This window comes from Anopheles funestus, chromosome 2RL, assembly GCF_943734845.2.
Source record: "Anopheles funestus chromosome 2RL, idAnoFuneDA-416_04, whole genome shotgun sequence".
Lineage (NCBI taxonomy): Eukaryota > Metazoa > Arthropoda > Insecta > Diptera > Culicidae > Anopheles > Anopheles funestus.
In genome coordinates this window covers 79,437,166-79,459,823 of record NC_064598.1, presented here as the reverse complement: position 1 = coordinate 79,459,823, position 22,658 = coordinate 79,437,166, and the positions used below count along the sequence as shown (strand labels likewise).

The 22,658-nt window shown below is 44.6% G+C and overlaps 8 protein-coding genes across 15 annotated transcripts; 4 read left to right on the top strand and 4 right to left on the bottom strand.

Moving 5' to 3' along the window:
• Window positions 1–30: 30 nt before the first annotated feature.
• LOC125762676 (28S ribosomal protein S14, mitochondrial) lies at window positions 31–693 on the bottom strand. The gene is made up of 2 exons (XM_049425056.1): window positions 616–693; window positions 31–536 (listed from the first exon to the last, which is right to left on the bottom strand). The coding sequence occupies exons 1-2, from the start codon at window positions 676–678 to the stop codon at window positions 213–215; spliced, it is 387 nt and encodes a 128-aa protein (XP_049281013.1). The 5' UTR covers window positions 679–693; the 3' UTR covers window positions 31–212.
• A 59-nt stretch (window positions 694–752) lies between these two features.
• LOC125762673 (uncharacterized) lies at window positions 753–1,899 on the top strand. Its single transcript, XM_049425053.1, has 2 exons — window positions 753–837; window positions 912–1,899. Exon 2 carries the CDS (start codon window positions 924–926, stop codon window positions 1,518–1,520), a length of 597 nt encoding a protein of 198 aa, XP_049281010.1. The 5' UTR covers window positions 753–837; window positions 912–923; the 3' UTR covers window positions 1,521–1,899.
• Window positions 1,665–3,974, bottom strand: LOC125762663 (2',5'-phosphodiesterase 12). The gene is made up of 2 exons (XM_049425040.1): window positions 2,523–3,974; window positions 1,665–2,454 (listed from the first exon to the last, which is right to left on the bottom strand). The coding sequence occupies exons 1-2, from the start codon at window positions 3,734–3,736 to the stop codon at window positions 1,785–1,787; spliced, it is 1,884 nt and encodes a 627-aa protein (XP_049280997.1). The 5' UTR covers window positions 3,737–3,974; the 3' UTR covers window positions 1,665–1,784.
• A 107-nt stretch (window positions 3,975–4,081) lies between these two features.
• On the top strand, window positions 4,082–6,199 carry LOC125762664 (FAD-dependent oxidoreductase domain-containing protein 1). The gene is made up of 2 exons (XM_049425041.1): window positions 4,082–5,906; window positions 5,980–6,199. Exons 1-2 carry the CDS (start codon window positions 4,460–4,462, stop codon window positions 6,117–6,119), a joined length of 1,587 nt encoding a protein of 528 aa, XP_049280998.1. The 5' UTR covers window positions 4,082–4,459; the 3' UTR covers window positions 6,120–6,199.
• An 8-nt stretch (window positions 6,200–6,207) lies between these two features.
• On the bottom strand, window positions 6,208–7,402 carry LOC125762674 (calcium load-activated calcium channel). Its single transcript, XM_049425054.1, has 4 exons — window positions 7,179–7,402; window positions 7,007–7,084; window positions 6,766–6,940; window positions 6,208–6,692 (listed from the first exon to the last, which is right to left on the bottom strand). Exons 1-4 carry the CDS (start codon window positions 7,237–7,239, stop codon window positions 6,455–6,457), a joined length of 552 nt encoding a protein of 183 aa, XP_049281011.1. The 5' UTR covers window positions 7,240–7,402; the 3' UTR covers window positions 6,208–6,454.
• A 160-nt stretch (window positions 7,403–7,562) lies between these two features.
• On the top strand, window positions 7,563–9,436 carry LOC125762666 (probable 26S proteasome non-ATPase regulatory subunit 3). The gene has a single exon (XM_049425043.1). The coding sequence runs from the start codon at window positions 7,736–7,738 to the stop codon at window positions 9,227–9,229; it is 1,494 nt and encodes a 497-aa protein (XP_049281000.1). The 5' UTR covers window positions 7,563–7,735; the 3' UTR covers window positions 9,230–9,436.
• Window positions 9,437–9,843: 407 nt separating this feature from the next.
• Window positions 9,844–20,068, top strand: LOC125765364 (dual specificity protein kinase splA). 8 transcript variants are annotated; one of them, XM_049430384.1, is made up of 6 exons: window positions 10,020–10,365; window positions 10,452–10,922; window positions 11,491–12,973; window positions 13,038–13,169; window positions 13,245–13,484; window positions 13,554–20,068. In XM_049430384.1, exons 3-6 carry the CDS (start codon window positions 12,125–12,127, stop codon window positions 15,369–15,371), a joined length of 3,039 nt encoding a protein of 1,012 aa, XP_049286341.1. In that variant the 5' UTR covers window positions 10,020–10,365; window positions 10,452–10,922; window positions 11,491–12,124; the 3' UTR covers window positions 15,372–20,068. The 8 variants fall into 8 exon arrangements, with proteins under 8 accessions (XP_049286347.1, XP_049286340.1, XP_049286341.1 ...); XM_049430390.1 differs by lacking the exons at window positions 10,020–10,365; window positions 10,452–10,922 and adding an exon at window positions 9,844–10,011 and having other exon boundaries at window positions 13,560–20,068; XM_049430383.1 differs by lacking the exons at window positions 10,020–10,365; window positions 10,452–10,922 and adding an exon at window positions 9,846–10,011.
• An 859-nt stretch (window positions 20,069–20,927) lies between these two features.
• On the bottom strand, window positions 20,928–22,057 carry LOC125765365 (dynein axonemal assembly factor 6). Its single transcript, XM_049430391.1, has 2 exons — window positions 21,723–22,057; window positions 20,928–21,667 (listed from the first exon to the last, which is right to left on the bottom strand). The coding sequence occupies exons 1-2, from the start codon at window positions 21,835–21,837 to the stop codon at window positions 21,138–21,140; spliced, it is 645 nt and encodes a 214-aa protein (XP_049286348.1). The 5' UTR covers window positions 21,838–22,057; the 3' UTR covers window positions 20,928–21,137.
• Window positions 22,058–22,658: the final 601 nt, after the last annotated feature.

Below are 22,658 nucleotides of genomic sequence, written 5' to 3'. Positions count from 1 at the left end.
GTTAATGAGAAAGTTTATACGAAAGTATGATTTGTTTTGATTAATGGGATTCTTATTAACCGTTTAAAGATATGGAAAAGATCAGGAGTTCAATACAGACATCAAACATCTTCAGGCCTGATTTTGATACGCCTCTTCCCCGTTTCTTTCAACTACAGCAGCACTTAATGTATAACTCTAATGTGTCGTCTATCATCTATCCACTCCAGCAGCTACCACATAGCTCGCTGAACACCGGACAGCTTATTGTAGTCTGCCATATGACGCCACACGATACGACTGACCCGCCACCGGTGTACGATACCACGCGGTCGTGAAGTTACAGCACATCGCTCGCGTACACGCACCAACGACGAGTCTCGCGGAAATGCATCAATCTCCTTGCTGGCAATTTCCCTTAATTCAATCGGCAAGATCGTATTCTTCCTGAGCGAGTTTACCCGCAGACGGGCATCAGCATGCTGCACCACACACTGCCGACGTTTGTGATCCTTGATCATACGCCAGTCAGCCCACTTGTTACGAACTTGTTGAAGCTAGAGAGACAAGAGAAAGCAAATAAATTTAATGCTGCAAGGTTAATGGAGTTGCTGTACTCCGGAACCGATTGCTTACCCGATGCCCAGCTAGATTTTGGCCGCATGTGACGAATCGTGACACGAAACCCACCACCGACATCGCGAATTCTGAGCAAGGTTTGCACCGGCTGATGTTTTTTTTGCAGGTGTTTACGTAAGAAGAAAACAACAAACATCTGTCAAACGACGTGCTTGGAGAAACGTCAAACGGGATGAATGAAACATTTCCATTCAAAATAGCTCGTACGGTGTGCATGTCGTAAGTTCTATTTTTCCTCCATTTCTTATCTACAATTCCAAACTTTCCTTTTAAATAAACGCTCTGCCCTCCAGCACTGATGTGCGATGGCTCTTCCAATGGAACATGCCCTCCGCCGGTCAATGCTGCTGATCCGTGGACAACCGGATAAATCAGACCACCTTCAAGACATCCTGTTCGATGCGGCCATCAAGTATACACATACCGGGTTTCGCGTTCTGTTCTTCACCCAGAAACCCATAGAACGGGTGGCAACCAGCATCCGGGAACAATTTAGTGATTTGTTCAAAATGATCACCTTTATCTACGTTCAAACGATCGATGCTGCATTGAAGCGCCTGCTCGATATACAACGCTGGACCAACTGCGTGCCGGGTTTAATTATAGTCGAATCGTTTGATCTGTTGACCACATCGAATCCTAACGATGCGCAAAACAAGCAAGACTTTCAGCGGGCTCTGTTTTTGGCCACTTTAGCAGATACCATTCGTACGATCTCGATCAATCAGAAGGGAACATGCAACTGCATCGTTTCGTTGAACTATGGCACCATGGCAACTGTGCCATTCGAACTGTATTACCGGGAACATAACGTGCTCGATGTGAGCCATATAAATGAATCATCGGACATTCTGTCGATCATGATGGAAAATGAGCATAGTATAGAGAGTAATTTACTCTGACTGGTTCGTGAAATAGAGACATAAATGGATAACATATAAACATTATTTTGTTTGGAGACAACATGCAGATTATTTGGGAATAATATTTTTCTCCTCATGTAGCAAGAATGCTTTCAAGATGGTTAAGAAAGAGAAGAATTAAACTGAACCTTTTTTGCATAATTTATATTGCATCCAGATTTTACAACAACGGCTCAAGCTTTTGATGACCAAATGAATTAAGCAAACTTTCGTTTCAATGTTCTGTGAAACGCTTAAACCAATCTACCCGGTCCACTCCAAGTTTGCGACCAGCGCAACGTGATCCGAAGGAAAGACGGGCGAAGGTATTGCTTCATACATCGATAGCTCTTCTCGGCTTGGCATCGGAATAACATCGTTCACGTTCAAAAATCCTTTCTGGTAGAAGATGTAGTCAATGCATGCAGCGAATCCCACCGTATAATTAGTAAACTCTGGACATCCACAGGCCGAAGCCATCTTGAACGGTTGCGATAGTGTAACGTTTTTGGCCGCTTCCTCCGTATTGCTTTCCCAGTCGGCAAAGTCCGGCCCAACAAAGCGTTCCGTCATGAGCTTGTAGATGCCACACTCCGGCACCGAGTTAAAGTCGCCACAAAACAGCAAAGCTAATGCGGACTCCTGTAAATTGTACTGTTGACCGATCCGTTCGTACTGTTCGCGTATGTACAGCATGGCGTACCCTATCTGTAGCAAACGCACATGGTCAGCATCTGGGCTGAAATACAGATGCGTATTGGCCACTAGCAAATGCTTGCTCGTATCGTGTTTACTACGCAAAAGGGTAAGCTGCAAAGCGGTCGATCTGTTCTCGATCCGATCTACCAACGGTTTGTTATCCTTTATCTGGTTCCATAGCTCCGGATAACGTTGCAAAATCTCGCTGATGATAACGCCATCCTTTTCGAGTAGCCTACAAAACGAATATGGAATTGCATTTAGTAACAGAAAGGGAAAAGTATCAATTCCGGAAGAACTTACTCGAACTTATTCACATCGTAAAACGTTGCCAAACCTTCTGCAACATTGCGCTTTGCTTGATAGTGACCGGCAAGGTTTTTCTGTTGAAAAATAGGCACCAAATCCAGGCTGAATATTTTTGTGTCCACCTCCTGCAAACATACGATATCTGCCCGGTAGCCGAGTAGTTCCTTTACGAACAGTTGCTTCCTGTAATCGATTTCTAGCGCGTACGGTGGTGTATAAGCGAACAGAACAGTCCGACTGTAGTCGCTGTCGGAGTACAGCTCGGCAAGTAAATTGTAAGACACCACTCGAAACTGGCCATCCTTTAGCTTCTGCTGTGTAAACAGATGGCGCACCTCGAACGGGCACAGCCCCGGTCCGGCCTGTACCGGTTGCGGCGAGATAATTTCCATCGTTGGACCAGTCCGCCCAGCGGAATCCTTCGGTGTGCAGCTAAACTTTAGATGATACCCAACGTCAGTCTTCTGTACCATGTACGTCAACTCCGTGCTGACCTGCTCCCAGTGGATTTGTTGCGCATTGCCCGACTCTGGCATCTGTCCTCTGGACCAACTGTACGTGCTACATTCGCGTGTTGCAAAATGCAGTTCGAGCCGGGATGGACACACATAAAAATCAGCCAACATTGATGTAGGCAATTTGACCGTATGTACCTCTGGACTGTTGTAGGAAACTTGGAAGTTTTCGTCTAGTATAGTAAGCTGCACATTTGGGTATTGGCCAGCGTCAAACTTTGCTAGTATATCTGCGATGGTCATATTGGTAATCTTTTCCTCATCCGTACCGAGAGACACGACTATCGGTACGTCTGCCGGTACCGATGTGTTCTGGTCGCCAGCTGGTGCATTATCGTCGGTTGGTTGCGTTGGTTGCTTTTTTGCCTTTTTCCGTTTATTTTTCTTCTGGAACTCTTTCTCCACGTTCGCCCGAATCCGTTCCAGGCTGTTGTCAATCTGCTCGGTCAGACTGCGATTAAAGTTGAACACTTTGTCTATCTTGTACTGGTCGAGCAGCAGGTGAAAGCTGATCTGACACTGCTCCTCACCGGGCAGCTGTTTGAAATAGGCGGTCCGCATGGTGAAACGCTGCTTCGGCGTAAAGTTTGAACCGTGGCGGATAGAATATCCTGCGAAAGGATACAACGATCGTGATACGGATGATGTGAAGATTGCCCTGCGATACAGATGGGCCAGTGTCCAACACAACATTGAAAATGGGTGGATGGTACGATGCGACGGAAATACACGAGGACCGTGCACATGACAGGTTTAAGTCCACATGACACACCAAGAGATCGATTTTGCGGCGTGATTCTTCACTAATCCCCGACCGTTTTCTAACTTAAGCATGGTAAAAAAAATTAGAAAACAACAGACGAAAATCGATTACAAAACAATAGCCTGTTTTGTAACACTTCCCACCGTGCGCTGTTTATTTGCTGGACCAGCATTTGCATTGTGTTGCTCGCAACTGTCACAGGTTGTATCACAATGGGCTAAGGAAAAAAATATGTACCAGCCTCCTACCGACAGCATGCTGTGAAGTAACATAAACAAATCGTCAGCCGGTGCAAACGGAAAATCGTGCAAAATGTTCTTTTCTACTTGAAAATTAAAGTTGTACTAAACGATATCATAAATAGATAAACCTCTAAAAAATAAGTGCTTGCTGTTCTATTGAAAATCTGCGTTGTAATTGCCTTACTAGACAGCGTATCAGGCCCATCTGCTGATGTTCCAGGACAAACATGTACCCGTAATGTAATCAAATAAAAACAATACTTCCATCATCCAGTCCGCAGCTGATAAGATAAGTACGGGCTTATATTGAACCATTCACGCCCCAAGCGAATCGTTTGGAATCTGTAACTGAACTGCGTATCAGAAGGCACAATCGCTACACAAAAAAGCAAACGCAAAGTGTGACCAAACATGTTTCAGATGCTGCAAAGAAGGTCATCGAAATTGGGTATTTTGCGGTATGCAAGAAGACAAACCCCAGCAGCAAGCAACACCAGATACTATGGCTCATCGGATAAGGGAAATAAAGGCGACACCAGCAACAGTGGCGATCTTTCTGACCAGGTGGAAGCAAATAAGGATAATCCTATCTCACGGACACTGAAACTTCTCGGCAACGATGTGCAGCGTGTGAAAAAATTCATTCTGCCGCGTAATTTAAGTAAAAACGATTCAAAAGACAAATCTTCGGAATCGATCGAAAACTATCTTCAAAGGTACCGGAGAGACGATTTTCAATCTCACTGTGACATTCTTGTAATCGGTGGCGGCGGAGTAGGATCTTCGATTGCGTATTGGCTCAAGAAGCGTGCTCGCGAAGGTCTAAACGTGGTGGTGGTCGAAAAGGATTCGACTTACGCACAGGCTTCAACCTGTCTATCGGTTGGGGGACTGCGGCAACAGTTTTCAATCGTAGAAAACATCCAAATGAGCCTATTCGGGGCCGATTTTATGCGCAACAGCAAGGACTATCTCGGCGAGGACGTCGATTTAAACTTTACCCCGCACGGGTATTTGCTGCTGGCTAGCGAAGCGGGTGCGGAACAGCTGGAACAAAACTCCAAGCTACAGTGTGCGCTCGGTGCAAAAAATGAGCTTTTAACGGCAAGTCGTCTAAAACAGCGCTTTCCCTGGATGAACACGGATGGCATCGTGCTTGGGTGTCATGGGTTGGAGAAGGAAGGCTGGTTTGATCCGTGGGCGCTGCTTTCTGGCTTCCGAAAGCGTGCCACCGAGTATGGTGCGCATTACGTGGAGGGTGAAATGGTTGGGTTTGGCTTTGAACGACAGCCGGACATTTTGGCCGAAGGCATCGAGGAAGGCGCCTACGAAGGAATCAATCGAGCGTACGTAAAGATGAAGGACGGTGAAATGCGAGAGATAAAGTTTGCGATCGCCGTCATTGCTGCCGGTGCTCAATCGGGAGCGATTGCAAGGATGGCCAGGATAGGCACGGGGAAAGGAATGCTATCGATACCGCTGCCGGTGGAACCAAGGAAGCGTTTTGTTTACGTGTTTCAATGCGAAAATGATCAAGGTCCGGGAATTAACACACCACTTACCATTGATCCGAGTGGAACGTATTTCAGGCGGGACGGACTGGGCGGTAACTATTTGGGCGGCAAAAGTCCACTACCGGAAGAGGAACCACCGGTGGATACATTGGATGTTGATCATGGATTTTTCGAAAAAACCGTATGGCCAAATCTAGCCCATTTGGTGCCGAGTTTCGAAGCGATAAAGGTGAAAAACGCCTGGGCCGGTTACTACGAGTTCAACACGTTCGATGAAAACGGCATTGTGGGACCTCATCCGTACTACAACAATCTCTACATCGCTACCGGGTTTAGTGGGCATGGTAAGTGATCATTTGCGCAGCTTTACACGCAGAACAGTGTTTAATTGAAGAATATTCGCTAATCATTGTTTAGGCATTCAACAAACACCAGCAGTAGGAAGAGCCGTTTCGGAGATGATCATAGACGGTGGGTTCCGATCAGTAGACCTCACGCGTTTCGGCTTCGATAGGATCATCATCGATCAACCAATGTTCGAGGCTAACATTTTCTAGTCCAAAGGTGCACGAATGTTAGGAAGTTTTGTTATGATGATTGTAACAATCATTGTATGAAATATAAATATATCGTTTTACACACCTGTTTTCTTCTTTTCGACGCAAGGATTTATTCAACCTCGCGCAATCTAATCCATCGACAAACACGAATCCTACGCTACATTAACTCACAAAAAAATGCGATGAAAACAGAAATAACGAAGCGACGACGTATGCGTAATCGCTGGTCTTTTAAATAAACGCGCAACATGTCTGGTTTTGATGTTAAATTAATTTGCCATTCAGAATATTCATGGCTAACCCGTGGCAGGGGTTCAGAGAGTACGGCACCATTACTTGAACTGTCCCGGCGTTGGACCGAACAAACCGCCCGCCTGCTTGCTTGCAGCACGCGACGGCGCAAAGCCAAGCATCTTTTGGATGTTCTGCCGGATAGACATCGTGCAGAGGATGTAGAGAAAGATGAAGGAACATTCTGTGTAATCCTCACCGGGCAGATTTCTATGGCTCAGTCCCTGGATCCACGAGATTGGCACGAAGGGTAAGCGAGCTACGATTCGTCCATCGAAACTATGTGCAAACCACCAAAAAAGTAAAACATTACATACGGTTGTAATTTGAATAACGTGCCGACCAAACTTACATGCTGTTGAACATGCTGAGTAGTGCGGTGAAAGCAAAACCAATAGCAAACATTGATTTCATCTTCACTAGCGAGAGATCGCGGTTGTTGTTCTTTAGCTTCTCTTCATCGCGTTCTATTTTCTTCTTATGATTTTTATCTAGCGATTCGCCAAGGGTTTCTTTACGCTTTTCCACTGCAAACAAACAAAACACCATTAGCCAAAAATAGAAGCAGCGGATACATCGTGCCGGAAACTTACGCTTTTTGCTCTGCTTCTCGACCTCCCCTTTGAGCTTTTGGTATTTCTCCGTACGATAAACCATCACCCAGGTTAGACCTGCAACAACGTTGTACGGAAGGGTGGAATCAATCAAATCCACCAGTACTGCGGCACTAATCTATACAATATTGCCTCAATAGTTCAACATTACCTTCTCCTAGCAGAGCGGTGAAAATGGATATGAAAACAATCAGCAACGTGTCTGCCCACATCTTTATCGAGCTTGTTGGATGGTCGTTACGAACTGCAGTGGACCTTTTTCATACGAAATTTAACAAAATATCCACAGCAATAATGTTTTTCCTCGGTCCGAAACGATTAGTACCTGCTGATCACAATTGGTCAGGTTCGCCGTCTCAATGAGGGACACGAAACTGTCATTTGTTGGTTGATGTGGAACGATAGTTTATTTCATTTTTTACTCAGAGTAGGTAACCGCACTGTACGGTTCACACTTTCAACGAGACAGTATAATCAGCAGGATCGAAAACGCAGCAAACGTCATACAACTGCAGGACAAAGATGACAAAAGCGAACGAAGTGCTCGAATTTCCATGACTTGGCACAAAACACACACAAAACACATCGTCCTTCTCGCAAATTAATTTTGTGTGAACATTCGCGGAAAAACCAGCGGCGCATCCCGAGTGCATTGAAAGGAAACACGTTCAGTGAGGTTTAGATTCGTTTGTTCATTTGTTTGCAGCGATGGTTTCTCAGACAACAACTGCGGCTGCCGCATCAACCGATCCCATCGTGGATGTGGAGATGGAGAGTGCAGAAGATGCGGAAACGGCCAAGAAAGACGCCGAACTGCTCGCGGTTCAGGAAATCCGTGACCATGCCCGACAGATCGACAAGGCAGTCGTAAGTAAGGAGCCCCGCTTCATTCTGCGCGTTCTGCGTTCGCTTCCGACAACGCGCCGAAAGTTGGCCCTGGTCGTGGTACGATCGTTAGCCGTACAGCTCTATCCAGCCGGATCAGAACGGGACGGTATAATGGTGTATATCGAGGACTATCCGGCGGGAGCACAGGAACCGGAACTGCCACGTCCACGGGCAGCTATCAAGAGTCCATTGCCGGAGGTTGACGCTTACTTCCATTTGTTGCTATTGGTGCGCCTGCTGGATAAGAACGATCTGCCGAAGGCGACCAAATGTTCGCAGGATCTGATGACGAAAATTGTGGGTCAGAATCGTCGGTCATTGGATTTGATTGCTGCCAAGTGCTATTTCTACCACTCCCGCGTAGCTGAACTAAACAACGATCTGGAAAGCATTCGCTCATTTTTACACTCTCGGCTACGTACGGCCACTTTGCGGAACGATTTCGAGGGACAGGCCGTGCTGATCAACTGTCTGCTACGTAACTATTTGCACTACTCGCTGTACGACCAGGCTGACAAGCTGGTGAACAAATCGGTTTTCCCCGAAACAGCCAGCAACAATGAGTGTGCCCGTTTTCTCTACTATCTGGGACGCATTAAGGCGGCAAAGCTGGAGTACAGTGTGGCGCACAAGCAGTTGGTACAGGCGCTAAGGAAAGCACCACAACAGGCGGCCGTTGGTTTCCGCCAAACGGTGCAAAAGTTGGTGATCGTCGTGGAGCTGCTACTTGGCGATATTCCCGAACGAAAGGTGTTCCGACAGGCTGCCTTGCGCCGTTCGCTTGGACCGTATTTCCAGCTTACGCAGGCGGTACGAATGGGCAATCTGCAGCGTTTCGGGGAGGTGTTGGAAAACTTTGGCGAACAGTTTCGCCAGGATCACACGTTCACGCTGATCATCCGTTTGCGTCATAACGTCATTAAAACCGCTATTCGTTCGATCGGTCTGGCCTACTCGCGCATCAGCCCGCAAGATATAGCTCGCAAGCTGGGACTGGACTCTCCCGAAGATGCGGAATTCATTGTCGCGAAAGCAATCCGTGACGGAGTCATCGAAGCAACGCTAGATCCCGAGAAAGGTTATATGCGCAGCAAGGAGAGCACCGACATTTACTCCACACGTGAACCTCAGCTCGCTTTCCATCAGCGTATTTCGTTCTGTTTGGATTTGCACAATCAGAGCGTGAAGGCGATGCGATACCCACCCAAGTCGTACGGCAAGGAGCTGGAAAGCGCCGAGGAGAGAAGGGAACGGGAGCAGCAGGATTTGGAGCTTGCAAAGGAGATGGCCGAGGAGGATGATGATGGATTTTAAGCGCAGCAGAACGAATAACGAATACGCAAATGTATGGCACGCGTGCATCCAATCCTGTTTGGTGTAAAATTGGAGTGTAATTTGCAACATCATAACAAAAAACTCCTGAAATAGTTCATTCAATAATCGTTTGTTCTTTGTGCTGAATACGTATTTTCCTTTTTGAATAATAAATATAGGAGCGGCATAATTTCTACACGTACGAAAGGGTGTGCTTTTAATTTGTTCCATGGCTAAGAAAATGTGTTCTCAACAATTAACGAATGGGTAAAAGCATTGGATTTTTAAAAAATGTACTGGTACTGCTGGTACTGGTAGCTGCTCGAAAAGCCATGTCACTCGAAGGGATCATAATCGGAATTAAATTGTCGATGAAAACATTCACTTAAGCGCTGTGGCAATTGTGGATTGAATGTTATTGCAAAGGAAATTACTATTTAGCGAAGGAAACCGATCAGGAATTATGTTTCTGATTCAGTATAATTCGTATCAGCTAATTTTACTTCTCGAAAAGTTTGGTAAACAAAATTTGGCTTCGTCAAGTGTTGACAGTTGCTGGGCACTATAGTTTCGTTAAAAGATGGATGTTTTGTGCAAGCAAGCTGGTGTAGCGGATGTATTTTCAAGCAAGTAGAACAATTTGTAAGAGACATTTCTTGTCGCGTTTATTTTCCATCGCTCTCGTACTCCATTGTGTGTTCGGATATAGTGTTAAAAATTGGTGTGGTCCAAAGGATAAGATACGCGTGCAACAAAACGCACCCGCTACCGAACCAACTGAGGTGCGTTCCGAAATGCATTCCTGAGAATGGTTTGCTGCTGCTGTAGAAACGAAACGATCTGTACACAGATGATGTGCCAGAGTAGAGCAGGACTTTTACGAAAATAGCGGGGTACACACACTCGCACCGACCTAATGGTGGATGGCAGGAACAGTGGGAAATTAGAACATCTCCTTACAATCGTCTTTCGGTGGGTTCGAACAGGACATGAAGTGGTCGAAGTTGACAAGTGGCCATTTAGCTAGAAGCCAAGAGAATCCTTTGAAGCAATAACGCAAAAGCCTCGCAATGAAATACTGCTCGCCACGGAGTATGTGCGGATGGATGTGCCTGTGAAGATCGCTGTAATCCGCGGTACCTATCATTTTGACAGCCGCAGCAATGTATCGGGGTGTAGCAAAAATCTAAAGCTAATCAGTGAACCATTTTTCCGGTTCCAGCGTATGAATAGTGCGTGTAGTGTTATTTCTGTTGTTGGGTATGTTGTAAGAGCAAAAGTAACCAGGATCACCCGCCAACGACACTCAACACACCCGGATGAAAGCTTTGTCGGACACCATCATAGCACACAGAGGAAGGAGTGTTGTTCTTCGTTGACAGCGTACATCATACATAGAGAAAGAGTGTGTGTGTGTGTGTAAATGAGGCTGTGTGCGTGTGCGTATGCAAGTGTGTAATGTGTGTGTCTGTGCAGTTTATTTTTTCGTTCCGGAAAAGATTAATTTTCTCAGGGACATCAACCACCAGCCGTGAGGATTGTTGTGAAGAAAGTGTTATCGCAGCATTAAATGAAAGATAAAAAAGCAATAGAACAACTAGAATGAACAGTTAAGAAATAGTTACATACCTTGATACGGTTATGATAAACGTACATTTCTCGGAAGACATAAAATCGTTCGACAAACCCTCTGGTGCGTATCGCGGACTCTTACGGTGTGTGATGTGTTCTGGCGCTGATTGGGAAAGTTTCCACGATTGGAAGAATCGGTAGAAGATTTAGAAAATGATACTCTATTAACCACCTGTCCACATTTCTGAATCAGAGGGCACAGAGTGATTCATTTTCACCCCGGACATACACCCTTAACCCGGTGTGGTGTCCCATAGCCCAATTGGCAAAGCCATGAAATTGTTACAGCGAAGCAAAAGAATCAATTATCATATCGGATGCGGTTACAAGTGTCCTGTGTTTTCGGCACGCATAATTGTTGATGTCTCTTCCTTGCGTCTGTGCTATTGACAAAGTCTCTTGCACATACTGCGGATGTGAATCGCTACTGACACACTGTACTATTGTGTGAGTGCATTTGAATCACCGCGCAAAGAAAGTAAAATAATAAAAAAAAACACTACGCAAATCGCGGAAACAACGTGCAGTTACGGGTCAGCTAGATCCCAGTTTGTGGTGTACTAATAGTAGCATGAAGAGACGGAATAGTTTTTGTCAGCAGCTAATAACATTGTTGCTCTCTTTTTTAGCTGGCATTACGCCTCCGGATAAGACTAACGCGCGGAAGGTTTGGAAGGTGTGATAAACGAAGGACAAAGGCGCAGTTGGTACGCTTACGGATGCAGAAATGATTGATACATGGCTTGCATTTGGAAGGACAGCGCGAGAAAAGCATACGACTGTTTAACGTTGGACCGCGCAGAGAATGGAAGGAAGAAGAGCGGGTTTGCATCTGTGTTAATTCAGCTAGACGAATTTACTGCTACCGAGTTGTCCTTTCTCTGGTCGATTGCTAGCACGGTCACTGGACAGCACTACCACTAGCCGTGCCCAATAGGTTTGCTAACCTGGTAATGCCAGTACTGCGGACAGAGTGGGTATTTTATTGATTAGATTTGGCCAAAAGGCCAAAAATCACAAAACGCCGTCACTTTCATCGCCCACCCCGTTGAATCGAGGGTGGTAAACAAAGCTCAATCAACAAAAGCGAGAAAAATAATACGCACTAAAAGCGTGCGGCGTGTTTTACAAGTTGCTTTAATCAATAAGGACAACACGCCTAGGAAGCAGGGAGATCGCATAACGGACGATAATTTTTAAGAGGAAAACAACACAAAAACCACGAACTCAGCTTGTGCCGTAGAATCAAATGTGTTGCTGGAAATGATTTGTAACGAGGACGTCGTCAATTGGTTCAGGGATCTGAAGAGCTACAGCAGAATAGACACCATGTGCATCATGCTGAACATGTGCCTTCCGTTCGAGCTGCGGTTCCTCGGCACGTATCTGGAGGAGCTCGGTCGACGGGATGCGCCGGAGCTGCGCGGTGCCGAGCTGAAGGTGAACAATCCGCAGGAGTTCATCGCCGACATCGCGTCCGGCGAACCGACCGACCAACGGATCCGGCGCAAGATGGCCCTGTTTCTTGCGCTGTACCGCGCTTGCAACCATGCGTATGCCAACGAGCTGTTCAAAACGCTCGAGGGTTGGGGTGCCCGGTCAGATCTGCAGCGACTGTTCGAGGAGGACGATCAGCAGGAGCTGTTGCTCGTTTACACGATGGCCACCAATCATCCGGTGTTTTCCTTCGAGCAGCGGTTGCACTGTGGCGAGATTTTTACGAAGCTAAAATCCTGGGAGCCGAAAGCTAATCACCGGTCGGGGGATCGCGACGATGTACCGCTGGAGCAACAGCCGCAACAGCAGCATCATTCGCAGCAGCATCATCAGCATCATCACCAGCCAGCATCGCAGCATCATTCGATGGATTCGTTGCATAGCAACAGTCCACAACAATCGCCGATACAACAGCAACAGCAGCCACATCATCAACATCAATCGCAACATCTGCCGAACTCGACACCACCACCCGCTGTTCCACCTCCCGGTACGACAACCCTGCATGCACTGCCACCGAATGCGGCACTTTCGATGCAGAACCTACCGCAAGGTCCAGTATCGCTCGGTCAAACCATCACACTAAACTATACGGGACTGCCGGGATTGACACAGGTTCGTGTTTTGTTGGTTCCAGTTTAGGTTTTGATAATTTATGCTGTCTTTCGTACCATTGCAGACGCTTCCTAATGATGCCACGCTAAACCCTACCCCCCATTATCTCGACACCTTGCATGCGTTGCCAGTGCAGACAGATTTTACGATTCCCCCGCCAGTGTCATCTCGATGGGTTCAGTCCGTTTATCAGCAGGTAGGAAGGGATGAATGAAATAAGAGTTTTGTTATTTACGTGTGTATTTGCTTATTTTCCCATCATTTTCGTTAGCTTGCCTATCCTCCTCCGTCGTCGTCGCCACACATGAGCAATCCCTCTTCGCCGATTCAGAGTCGTACGACGAGTCCAACCCGCATCCACCCTAGTAGTGTGCAGCATCGAATTAGTAGAAACCAGCAGAATGATCAACAACAGCAGCAGCAGCAGCAGCAGCAGCAGCAGCAGCAGCAGCAACAGCAACAACAGCAGCAGAACCAATCGCAAATGCAAAGCCTAAAACCTGTCGATGAGGTAGCAATGAATTGTTTCTCGAATTATTGGCTAAGGAAAGATTTAAATGTGGGTTTTTGCCTTTCCCAGGACCAGACAATGGTGATGCTGAGTCAGATACAGCTCCGAAACGGTATGCGCCAAACGCATAACACGTTGCCACGACAATCGAAGCAGAACTATGTCAGTCAGCATCCGCCATATCATCAACAGCAGCAGCAGCAGCAGCAGCAGCAGCAGCAACAACAACAGCAGCATCATTCACAAAGGGATAGTGGGATTTATCATACGGCAAATTACAATATGAAGGGCGTAGGCGGCATGATGATGGATATAATGAATCACCAACCGAACTCAACTGGCAGTGATTCAGGCAGTTCTATCGGTTCGACGGGTGAAGTGTCACCACCGGAAACACCCGGTGTGGCACCGGCCAGCATCGCTACGATTCCTCACATACGCACGAATCGATCGAACAACATGCGTAACATTAACGGGAGGCCAGAAAAACAATATCCCTCGATGACATATTCACAGTTACATCATCAACAAAACGTGGCACATCAGCAACAGCAGCAGCAACAATTTACAGGCTCTGACCTGATGGTCACCAGTACGGGGCAGCCTTTTCTCACCACTGGCGGCACAACCAATGGTGCTACGATGAGCGGCACCGGTAACAATGGTGCAACAGGCAGTGGTGTTGTGTCGACCGGACAGGTGTTGATCAATCAAGCCCCGGTCCAGCAGCCGGGTCAGTTTGTGTACACGGGTGCGCCGACCACCTTTCCACAGGTAACCGTATCGCACCGATCCGTTGCTAATGCCGCCCTTTCCCACGGTACCGCATTCCGTACGGCACCGGGCTACGCTCAGACAATTCAACCGCAGCAACCGCAAACAGGCGAACCGATACTGTATCAGTATCATCCGTCCGCGTTAGTTCCCGCCGGTGTGCCGGGCCAGACGGTGGTAGCGAACAGTGCGATACCGTATCTGCCGTCGCAGCCCGCCTCGACAGCAGCGAGCACGCAGACCAATCTACCAGGTGCGGTACGATCATCACCCTCGCCCCAGATTGGCTTGCTGCAGCAGTCCAAGGTGCCAGTAGGGGGCAGTAGTTCGGCAGGAGCTTACGGCGCGACAACAACAACGCTTCCGTACACCAGCACGGCACCATCGTGCTACAACTGTGGTTCACTGAAACATACAGGCCTGGATTGCCCGGAAGCGTCCATGGAGGATATGACGCGAACGTCAAACTTTACGCTCGATTACAACACGATCAGCAACAGTGCAGCTTCTCCGGGAACGGTAACAACACCGACCGCTACGACGATACCGTCGATCGGTGGTGGAACGGGAAACAGCAATAACAACACGACGCAAGGCACTACTTCGGTTGAGCTGTCCACAAGTGTGGCATCCGGCGAAGGTATCAGTAGTACGAGCAGTAGCACCAGCAGCAACAGCAGTAGCACCAGCAGCAGCAGCACCAGCAACGCCACCAGTAACAATACTAATAGCGGTAATGGTAACAAGAGCAACAATACTACCAGCCTCAGCAGCAGCAATATGATTAGTGCCAGTAGTAATAGCAATAACAACAACAACAACAATCTTCATCATCACCATCATCTTCATCATCATCATCATCATCACGGCAATAGTGGTAGCGCGAGCAGCAGTAGCAGTAACAGCAATAACAGCTCCATGGACGTACCGTTGGCAAGCAACCTGTTGCCGGTGGATGTTGTTAGCGCTAGCGGTAACAACAGCAGCAACAACAGTTCCGGCAATAGTGGTGCAACTGTTGGCAGCGGGATCAGCGGCCCCAGTAATAGTGGCACGGTAACTGGTGGCGGTAGTAATAATAGTAGCAATCTCGTTAGTGCTAGCGGTAAGTGATAATCATTAGCGAAAGGTAGAGTAATCCGGTCGAATCGATCCGTTCTGGCGCTAGCGGCGTTAGCTGCATCCGTTGCCGCTGCAGCGGCACTTCTTCGTTCGTTTTCCTTGTCGTCCACATCGCTGCATTCTACTAATACTGATCACAGTGTTTGAGGTCGTTCTAGACGGCCGTTTTGTGTGGGGATCGTTTAAATGACTTTCCATCCCCTGATCTTCTCTACCGCTTCTGAGCGATAGACGAGATAGCTCCTTTTTGTTCCGAACGGTTCAGTCTATGGAACAATCACTGACAAAAGCGCCTTCTGGTCGACTTACAAAAAAAAAACAAAAAACAAAACACGAAAGACACGAAAGAGATTTACTTAGCCGTATGTGTAACCCATCTAACGCTAGACTAGCTGAATCCCGTGGGCTTCTGGATGGGTACGCTGTAGTGATTAATCGGACAAAAAGTTCTCGGGAATGCAAGGCATAGTTGGGAGCAAGTTTTCCCCTTGTGTGTGAGATTTTTATTTTTTATTTTTTAGTGACAGTTAGGATTAGGTAGGATAGAAAGATTTTACACATCAACCAAACTCACGCAATTATGCGCGCATGACGAAATCCTGCCACGGAAACGGCATAGCAATCAGAGGACACTAGCGAAATGCGCCTCTTGTACGTTAGCGCTTGATAAGCGGGTACGATCATGATAAGGAATCGTGCCCGAACAGCGTGGAGCATTTGACGTTACGCAATGCAAAGCAAAGCTCACGTGCTTTTGCGCTTGCCATGAAGATCATATGTAATGCGTGTGTGTGTGTGTGTATGTGTACATGTTTAGTGTGTATTTCGAATTATTTTAAAATATTTCCTATCACGAATGTGGACGCCGTTGGCATTGTGTGTAACGTGCAAAAAAAAAAAACTCAAACCTAAACCTATTGCGGGTTTGGTGTTTATTGTGGGAATTTTGCGACAGCAAACGTTTGTGAATGGGTTTACTGTAATCGAATGATATGATGCATGTTGCACACGAATGTTTGCAAAAACTCTGTACGCTAATCTGTTGCTGTCGAGCAACAATCGCAAAGGATCGTTTATGTTTAGCGTTTTTAAAGTTTTCCATTTTTATTTACTCAAATTCACATTCGCGTTTTGGATGTGTAGGGCATGTATAACCATTTTTACCGAATAGCATAAGCTTAATGACGACTAGTTAATTAAACAACGCATGTATGGTTAGTACAAAACAGACGTACACAACTATTGACTAATAAAGTCGATCGTTAACCGTGCACCGTTAAACAGAAATGATGGACTGATGGTGGTTTGAACAAGGATGATGCATTCGTTTTTTTGGTGGCTCAAAACCATCGTCAGTGTTGGACATGTTTCTATTGATTTATAGGACTGTTCCATACTCATCAATTGGCTAATTCCAGTTGGGTTATATTTCCTCATGTCGGCATTCAACGACGTAACGGCATATCCTCAGGTTCGATATCAAAAAACCTATAACTTTAACAAACTGTTTTGACTGCGTTTTGAAATACTATCTTTTCAAGACCACAATATTTTAAAACATATGACAATTTACATGGGAGACATTAAAAAATATAAATCGTGCACCTTCGCTTGAGATCACACCACAGTCGTTTATGTACTGTTTAATCTCTGATTATTTGTTTATCATTTGTACTTGGTTGGAGTATGTTCTGTTCTTTAAAGGTTTTAATTGTTTTGTCGGTTGTTACTCTGTGTCTGTGTAGAGTAGCTCTTCTTTGGCTTGAATCTTTGTTCACATACGGATGATAAATATTGCGTGCCCAAAAAGACCCAGCGCTGTTATGTTCTCAACTGCAATCGATTTCGTTATGAAGTCATTTGTTATTGTTACTACAATGTAGGAACGGGCCACCATCTTTACATCATTTTAAAATAAGTACTAGAGCTAGAACTGTTTCTCCTTGGGAAAAGCGTCTTCATCGATAGTATTTTAACAGCAGCTGTCGTCGAAGCTCTTCTCTATCGGCTTCCGTTGTAGCTACAAGCCGAATTGAAACATTTGAATATCCATCCTACTAATGATCCGTAAGCTGAAAGCCGATAGGCGATATTATAGAGAGAGAAAAAACAACAACAACAAAAACAGTGTACACATTTTTTTTTAGATAAAATAAATCACACAAGCACATATGGATGACTAAAGCAAGCAGAGCGGCAACGAAAGGAAACGAAATAAATGTAAAACGAAGATGACAAGTCAGCTGAACATTTGCCCACTTTTTAAAGGAAGCTTCTAAAGCTGCAATCGGTTTAATGTATGTAGTAGCATCCTCTGAAGGATTGAACGAATTTGAACAAAAAGAAGAAAAAAAAACAAAACATTGCAAAAGAAAAATTAAAAAAAAAGTCTGTTAGCTGTTAACAAGTGAACAAAACAAAAACGAGAAAAAAAGAAAAAAAAAACAATCATTGATCAGAGAGATAGAGAGAGGTATAAAGTAAACCATCCCCACGCGGTCACACAGAAAACAATACACGTGTTAGTGTTTCAAATGCGCAGAACTGTTGCGAGAGTGGGGTTGGGTTTTAGTTAAATGAAAATTTGCAAATTTTAGAACAACAAATCTTATCCAGCGAGAGAGAGAGAGAGAGAGATAGAGAGACGTCACGTGGTAAGAAGGATGCGCTAGAGCACATAAGAAACACTTAGGGATAGTTTAACGATCTTTAAGGCTTTACATAGTACGTATCATTTGTACATAGTAAGGAAGCAATTTGTAACGGTGCGCAACGTCGATCACAACAAAATGACTGTAGGATCATCCCTTTACGACATGAGGTGGTGGGGGATGGTTGGCAAAGCAGGGAAGGTTTGGGCATCAGTGTTCTTATTTTTGTGGCTAATCTGAAGAAACCCATCTATCATGAACGATTTCGTAAGGAGAGAGCCACCCAAACATGCGGTAAATAGACAAAGCTGCTAAAGGAGAATGTAAAAAAAGCTTTTGCCAACTTTTGCTTAGACCGTAGGGACGATTAGTATGGTGAGAGATGAGTGATTCAAAATTACGAAACTGTTTGTTATTTTAACATTCTCTAAGAGCTTCCAACAGCTATGAGAATAATCGTGAATCAAAACTCAACTCCAACGTTGAACCATCTAAAGCATTCGATTATTATAATAATTAAAATTGTTCTGTTTCAATTTTGTTTTTGGCAAATAGTTTTCCACATTGAAATATTACTAAAAAGGAAATTTTGCCATGCCTCTTTGGAAAAAAAGCTTGCTGTGCACGAGTTAAGAACTTCATACCTAGCGTGTCATTTTCCCTATCCAGCTCTGCAAAATTGTTGGCTTTGACGATGGTCGGTCGGCCATGGTGGCCATCACTTCTAGTACTTTGACTGAATATACCCACTGTTTGTTTTAAAAAGGGGAAAAATACATAACTAGAAAGCGTGGCTTTGTAAATAAATGCGGCAGGTACGGCACCGAAAGGAGCGTGAGAGGTTGAGACAGGCGGAGGTATGAAGGTGAATACAATATTTATAATCCCAAAGCTGCAAAACATGAACAGAGAAAATAAGTAATACAAAGAAAAAACAAACAAACAAACAAACAAGAATTCAATTAATACTTAAAAGCAAGCACGCACTTTTGTGTTACCGTTCCGCTATAAGAACCCAGTTTATGGCCTCACCATTTCTCTCCTTCGCATTGTAGCCGCTCCACTTTGTAGATTCCAACTAGGTGTGTAAGGATGAATGAATGTGACCGGAACAGAATTTTGCACGCAGAGATGCAGAAGACACTGTGCGCCTACAATAACTTGGGAACAGCTGATCAAGTAACAGCGGGAAAGATAACCGAACCTTATAGTGACAGGGTAGATTAGGAAGCAAAGGAAGCAGCAGAGCAGCGTGATCGATAAGTGAACTAATTACGGTACGGATAAATAGTTTTATATATATAACGTCGTTTCGTTTTTTTTTGTTCTGTTTTCTGACAATATGTACATAAATCGATTTAATTGAAAGACGGCTTAGTGCGCGATACTGGTAAGGCGAACGCGACGACAGTGTCAAAGTGCGTACCAATACCGTGTACTAAGAGGTGCACGTGTACGGCTAGGGAAATTCGTGGACAAGACCGGTTTCGAAACGGAGAATGAACCAACATACATGAATTACGTAGAGTAACAAAATGGAATGGCAACAAAAAAAAGGGACTCTATTTATAAGTAACTTTAGCGACGGGACGGTAATGTAACAAGTCACACATCATACACACCTATGAGCAAGACGCGTATAATGTCTCTTTTAGTAAAAAAGGTAAGAAAACTTTCCCCTGACCATTTGCAAATCCCCCAGTTAAAAGGAGCGATTGAAAAAGGATGTCGTGACGGTTGGATGGAAAAAGGAAAACAGGAAAAGATGCTTTTCGAACGTATGGAAGTGTGTGCGGGTAGCGTGCGTGTGATGCGAAACGTTTGTGTTTTTTTTTTTGGTTTTGTTTGTATGTGATGTGATTGACATAGATCAGTGCGAAGAAATGGAAACGAACCGCCCCGGAAGGTTGAAAAAAAAAATGTAAGTAAGCAAATACATTAATATAAAAGCATAACAAACAAACAGAAAAAAGAGAAACAACAAAAAAAAACAATACACATACGTTCGTTTAGTTTAGGAAAAAGAGAGATTGTGAATAGTTCAAACAAGCGATACAAGCAAACTACAATAGTACAGAGGATTATAAAAATTCCCCTGATAAAAGAGAATGCTTTCGAGCAGGAAATGAGATGAAAGAGATAAGGTGAAAACTGCGAATGAAAATCAGTAATACGAAAGAAAGGAACACACTCACATCCACACATTATCCCGAGTCTGTGTAGCGCTTGGGGAATGCGTAACGTAAATCGATTAAAATTAGTCTATTATTGAAACAAACAAACAAACAAAAAAAAAACAACAACAGTGTATTTATATATAAAATTATTAATAAAATAATTTAAACAAGTTAGCAAAACAAACAACAAAATGTTGAATGTGTGCGATTGTGTTCTCCAGAAATTGGAATATTCATAGTAATATCCCATATTTTGCATCGCTAATGGACCATAATTCATCGTCTCAAATTAAGTCGTTTCCATTTGCAGTTAAGGCATCGATATTTATCGCCACTTCATAGCACAGCATGTTGTGTGACATTCTTCTGGTCGTCGAGATGGACTTCAACAAAGAGCACAATGGACCGAGTGCATTTCCATCGTGTGCGGGAACGATTTAGTAAAGGTAGCAGCCGTAACAAATGTATCTCTGTTTGCCACATTTACCATTTTGTTGATGGTATAATGTAATTGAATTTTATACATACAAGGCTAAAGTCAATTACGATTGCATGGTACGAAGCATGTGCGCCTTGCAGGTACGATGACTCCAAAGAGAGCTTGCTCTGGTAGGTGTACTTCGGTTTTCAGTTGCTTTTTCTTTCAGGTCGGCTGTTGTAACTCTACACTCACCTAATAGAGGACATAATAGTGAACTGTTTCAATGCTGTTCTGTTCGCACAGACGAGTAAGTTAATCGCAATAAGAATCCTACTTTATCTAAGGTAAGTTGAGGAATTGAAAGTACCTTTCCATTCACCAAACCTTCAGCACACAATTAAAAACCATTAAATGTGATAAAATGTGTTGCGATATGTGTGGTAAATGTTTTGCTGTTTTGTTATAAATTCTGTTCCCACTTTATTTATCTTTCTCCGCATGCTGCATGTTAAAAGTTAACGAAATCCAGCTCACGTACCATCGTAAGCGTAAGGCGAAGCGTTTTCTGATCCGACAGCCAGGCCGCATTACCCTTGTCCGGATTGATCCGGTGCGGTAGGGTAAGATCGAGCTGATGCTTCGGCGATCCCACAACAATCCGTTGATCCTTCACCTCGAGCTCGATCTGATGGATGCCGACGGAATCATCCTCGCCGGTAAGAAACACTTCCACAATCATGTTTTCACAGCTGGCCGTTGCTGGCGTTTTACAGTTCATCTGCAAGTAGATATCCTCGGTAGCGACCGTTTGACGGTAGGAGATCCGATATTCGGGCTGTTTGCGTGAATCGAACAAGGCACGATCTTGCTGCATTTGTTGTGCTTCCCATTCTTCGAGCGTTTGGGGTTGTTGCTCCGTTTCCGGCTGGGTGTGCGTTTCGAGCGGCGCATAGGAGCAAGGCTTCACGTGTTCTGCCGGATCGGTAGAGGGTTTCCTTTTCGGCTTCACTGTGGCCGGTTCTCCAATATCTCCGGGGCCTTTGTAAGCAAATAAAATTTTGATTATGAAACCACTAAAGGTGGCATAACATACCTAACTGTGGCACGACGTCTGGGGCAGGTTGTTCTTCATCGGACGAGGCATCTTCATCGTTTGCCTTGAACAGCTTTTGCAGCAGTTTAATATTCTCACTACCCAACAAGGACATTATTTCGATTGTAGGAGATGCTTAGAATTATTATCACGCACAGAATTTATGGATGCAACCGGGGTGTGTTATTTTAGCGAAGGCAGCCAGTTATGGTGACTATGATGATGGGTGATATCGATGAAATAAGTCGATAAGCGGTATGCTACTGGATACACATAGTAAACAAAGGTAAGTTACCATGGTAGCGTATTGGTTGCTTTTCGATTCGAAACGCATGCGTGTATCTTGTGTTAATGAGGGTTCACTGTTAAATCTTGCATAAGTAGGATTTTTTATAAAACTAAGCTTAATTTTTGCAACTTTTGTAAACGATTTGTTTGATGATATAATCTTCGAATTTTCTTCTACTTTTTTTCTTTGTTTAGTAATTAATACTAATGTTTTGTACACCTTCAAGGTATCGGACCTAAAGACTTCGGCAAGTGATTGTTATAACTAGTCATTTATAGAAAGATATTTTTGGAGCAGAAGTCCAAGATAACAAGCAGATTAACAAGTTATTATTCTGCATGAAGTAATCATTATTGAAATGTATTTTCAATTATAGTAAAATTGGATTCATGTTGAAGTAAAGTATAGAAATATTTTATTTCGAATATTCAGTATACAAATTCAGTAAAGAATATTATTGAAGTAAAGACACACTCTCGCACAGTATCGTGTCGATCACTAAGATTTCAAAGTTCAAAGCATCAAATGTCATTTGTCGATCGTCATCCGTTTTGCTGTATCACTACACTCCATTCAAATTACTAACTCCAGTATTCACACTTCGAAGCTATGTTAGAAAACGAAAGAAAAAACCGCTACTGCAAGTT

Excerpts from the sequence above, each read along its gene's own strand:
- LOC125762676 (XM_049425056.1), bottom strand. The coding sequence starts at position 678 with ATGTCGGTGGTGGGTTTCGTGTCACGATTCGTCACATGCGGCCAAAAT. Across the intron at positions 537-615 it reads AAAATCTAGCTGGGCATCGG|CTTCAACAAGTTCGTAACAA; the intron begins GTAAGCAATCGG and ends TTGTCTCTCTAG.
- LOC125762673 (XM_049425053.1), top strand. The coding sequence starts at position 924 with ATGGCTCTTCCAATGGAACATGCCCTCCGCCGGTCAATGCTGCTGATC.
- LOC125762663 (XM_049425040.1), bottom strand. The coding sequence starts at position 3,736 with ATGTTGTGTTGGACACTGGCCCATCTGTATCGCAGGGCAATCTTCACA. Across the intron at positions 2,455-2,522 it reads TACGATGTGAATAAGTTCGA|GCTACTCGAAAAGGATGGCG; the intron begins GTAAGTTCTTCC and ends TTCGTTTTGTAG.
- LOC125762664 (XM_049425041.1), top strand. The coding sequence starts at position 4,460 with ATGTTTCAGATGCTGCAAAGAAGGTCATCGAAATTGGGTATTTTGCGG. Across the intron at positions 5,907-5,979 it reads TACCGGGTTTAGTGGGCATG|GCATTCAACAAACACCAGCA; the intron begins GTAAGTGATCAT and ends ATCATTGTTTAG.
- LOC125762674 (XM_049425054.1), bottom strand. The coding sequence starts at position 7,239 with ATGTGGGCAGACACGTTGCTGATTGTTTTCATATCCATTTTCACCGCT. Across the intron at positions 7,085-7,178 it reads CACCGCTCTGCTAGGAGAAG|GTCTAACCTGGGTGATGGTT; the intron begins GTAATGTTGAAC and ends ACGTTGTTGCAG. Across the intron at positions 6,941-7,006 it reads CGAGAAGCAGAGCAAAAAGC|TGGAAAAGCGTAAAGAAACC; the intron begins GTAAGTTTCCGG and ends GTTTGTTTGCAG.
- LOC125762666 (XM_049425043.1), top strand. The coding sequence starts at position 7,736 with ATGGTTTCTCAGACAACAACTGCGGCTGCCGCATCAACCGATCCCATC.
- LOC125765364 (XM_049430383.1), top strand. The coding sequence starts at position 12,125 with ATGATTTGTAACGAGGACGTCGTCAATTGGTTCAGGGATCTGAAGAGC. Across the intron at positions 12,974-13,037 it reads GACTGCCGGGATTGACACAG|ACGCTTCCTAATGATGCCAC; the intron begins GTTCGTGTTTTG and ends GTACCATTGCAG. Across the intron at positions 13,485-13,553 it reads GCCTAAAACCTGTCGATGAG|GACCAGACAATGGTGATGCT; the intron begins GTAGCAATGAAT and ends TGCCTTTCCCAG.
- LOC125765365 (XM_049430391.1), bottom strand. The coding sequence starts at position 21,837 with ATGTCCTTGTTGGGTAGTGAGAATATTAAACTGCTGCAAAAGCTGTTC. Across the intron at positions 21,668-21,722 it reads AGACGTCGTGCCACAGTTAG|GCCCCGGAGATATTGGAGAA; the intron begins GTATGTTATGCC and ends TTGCTTACAAAG.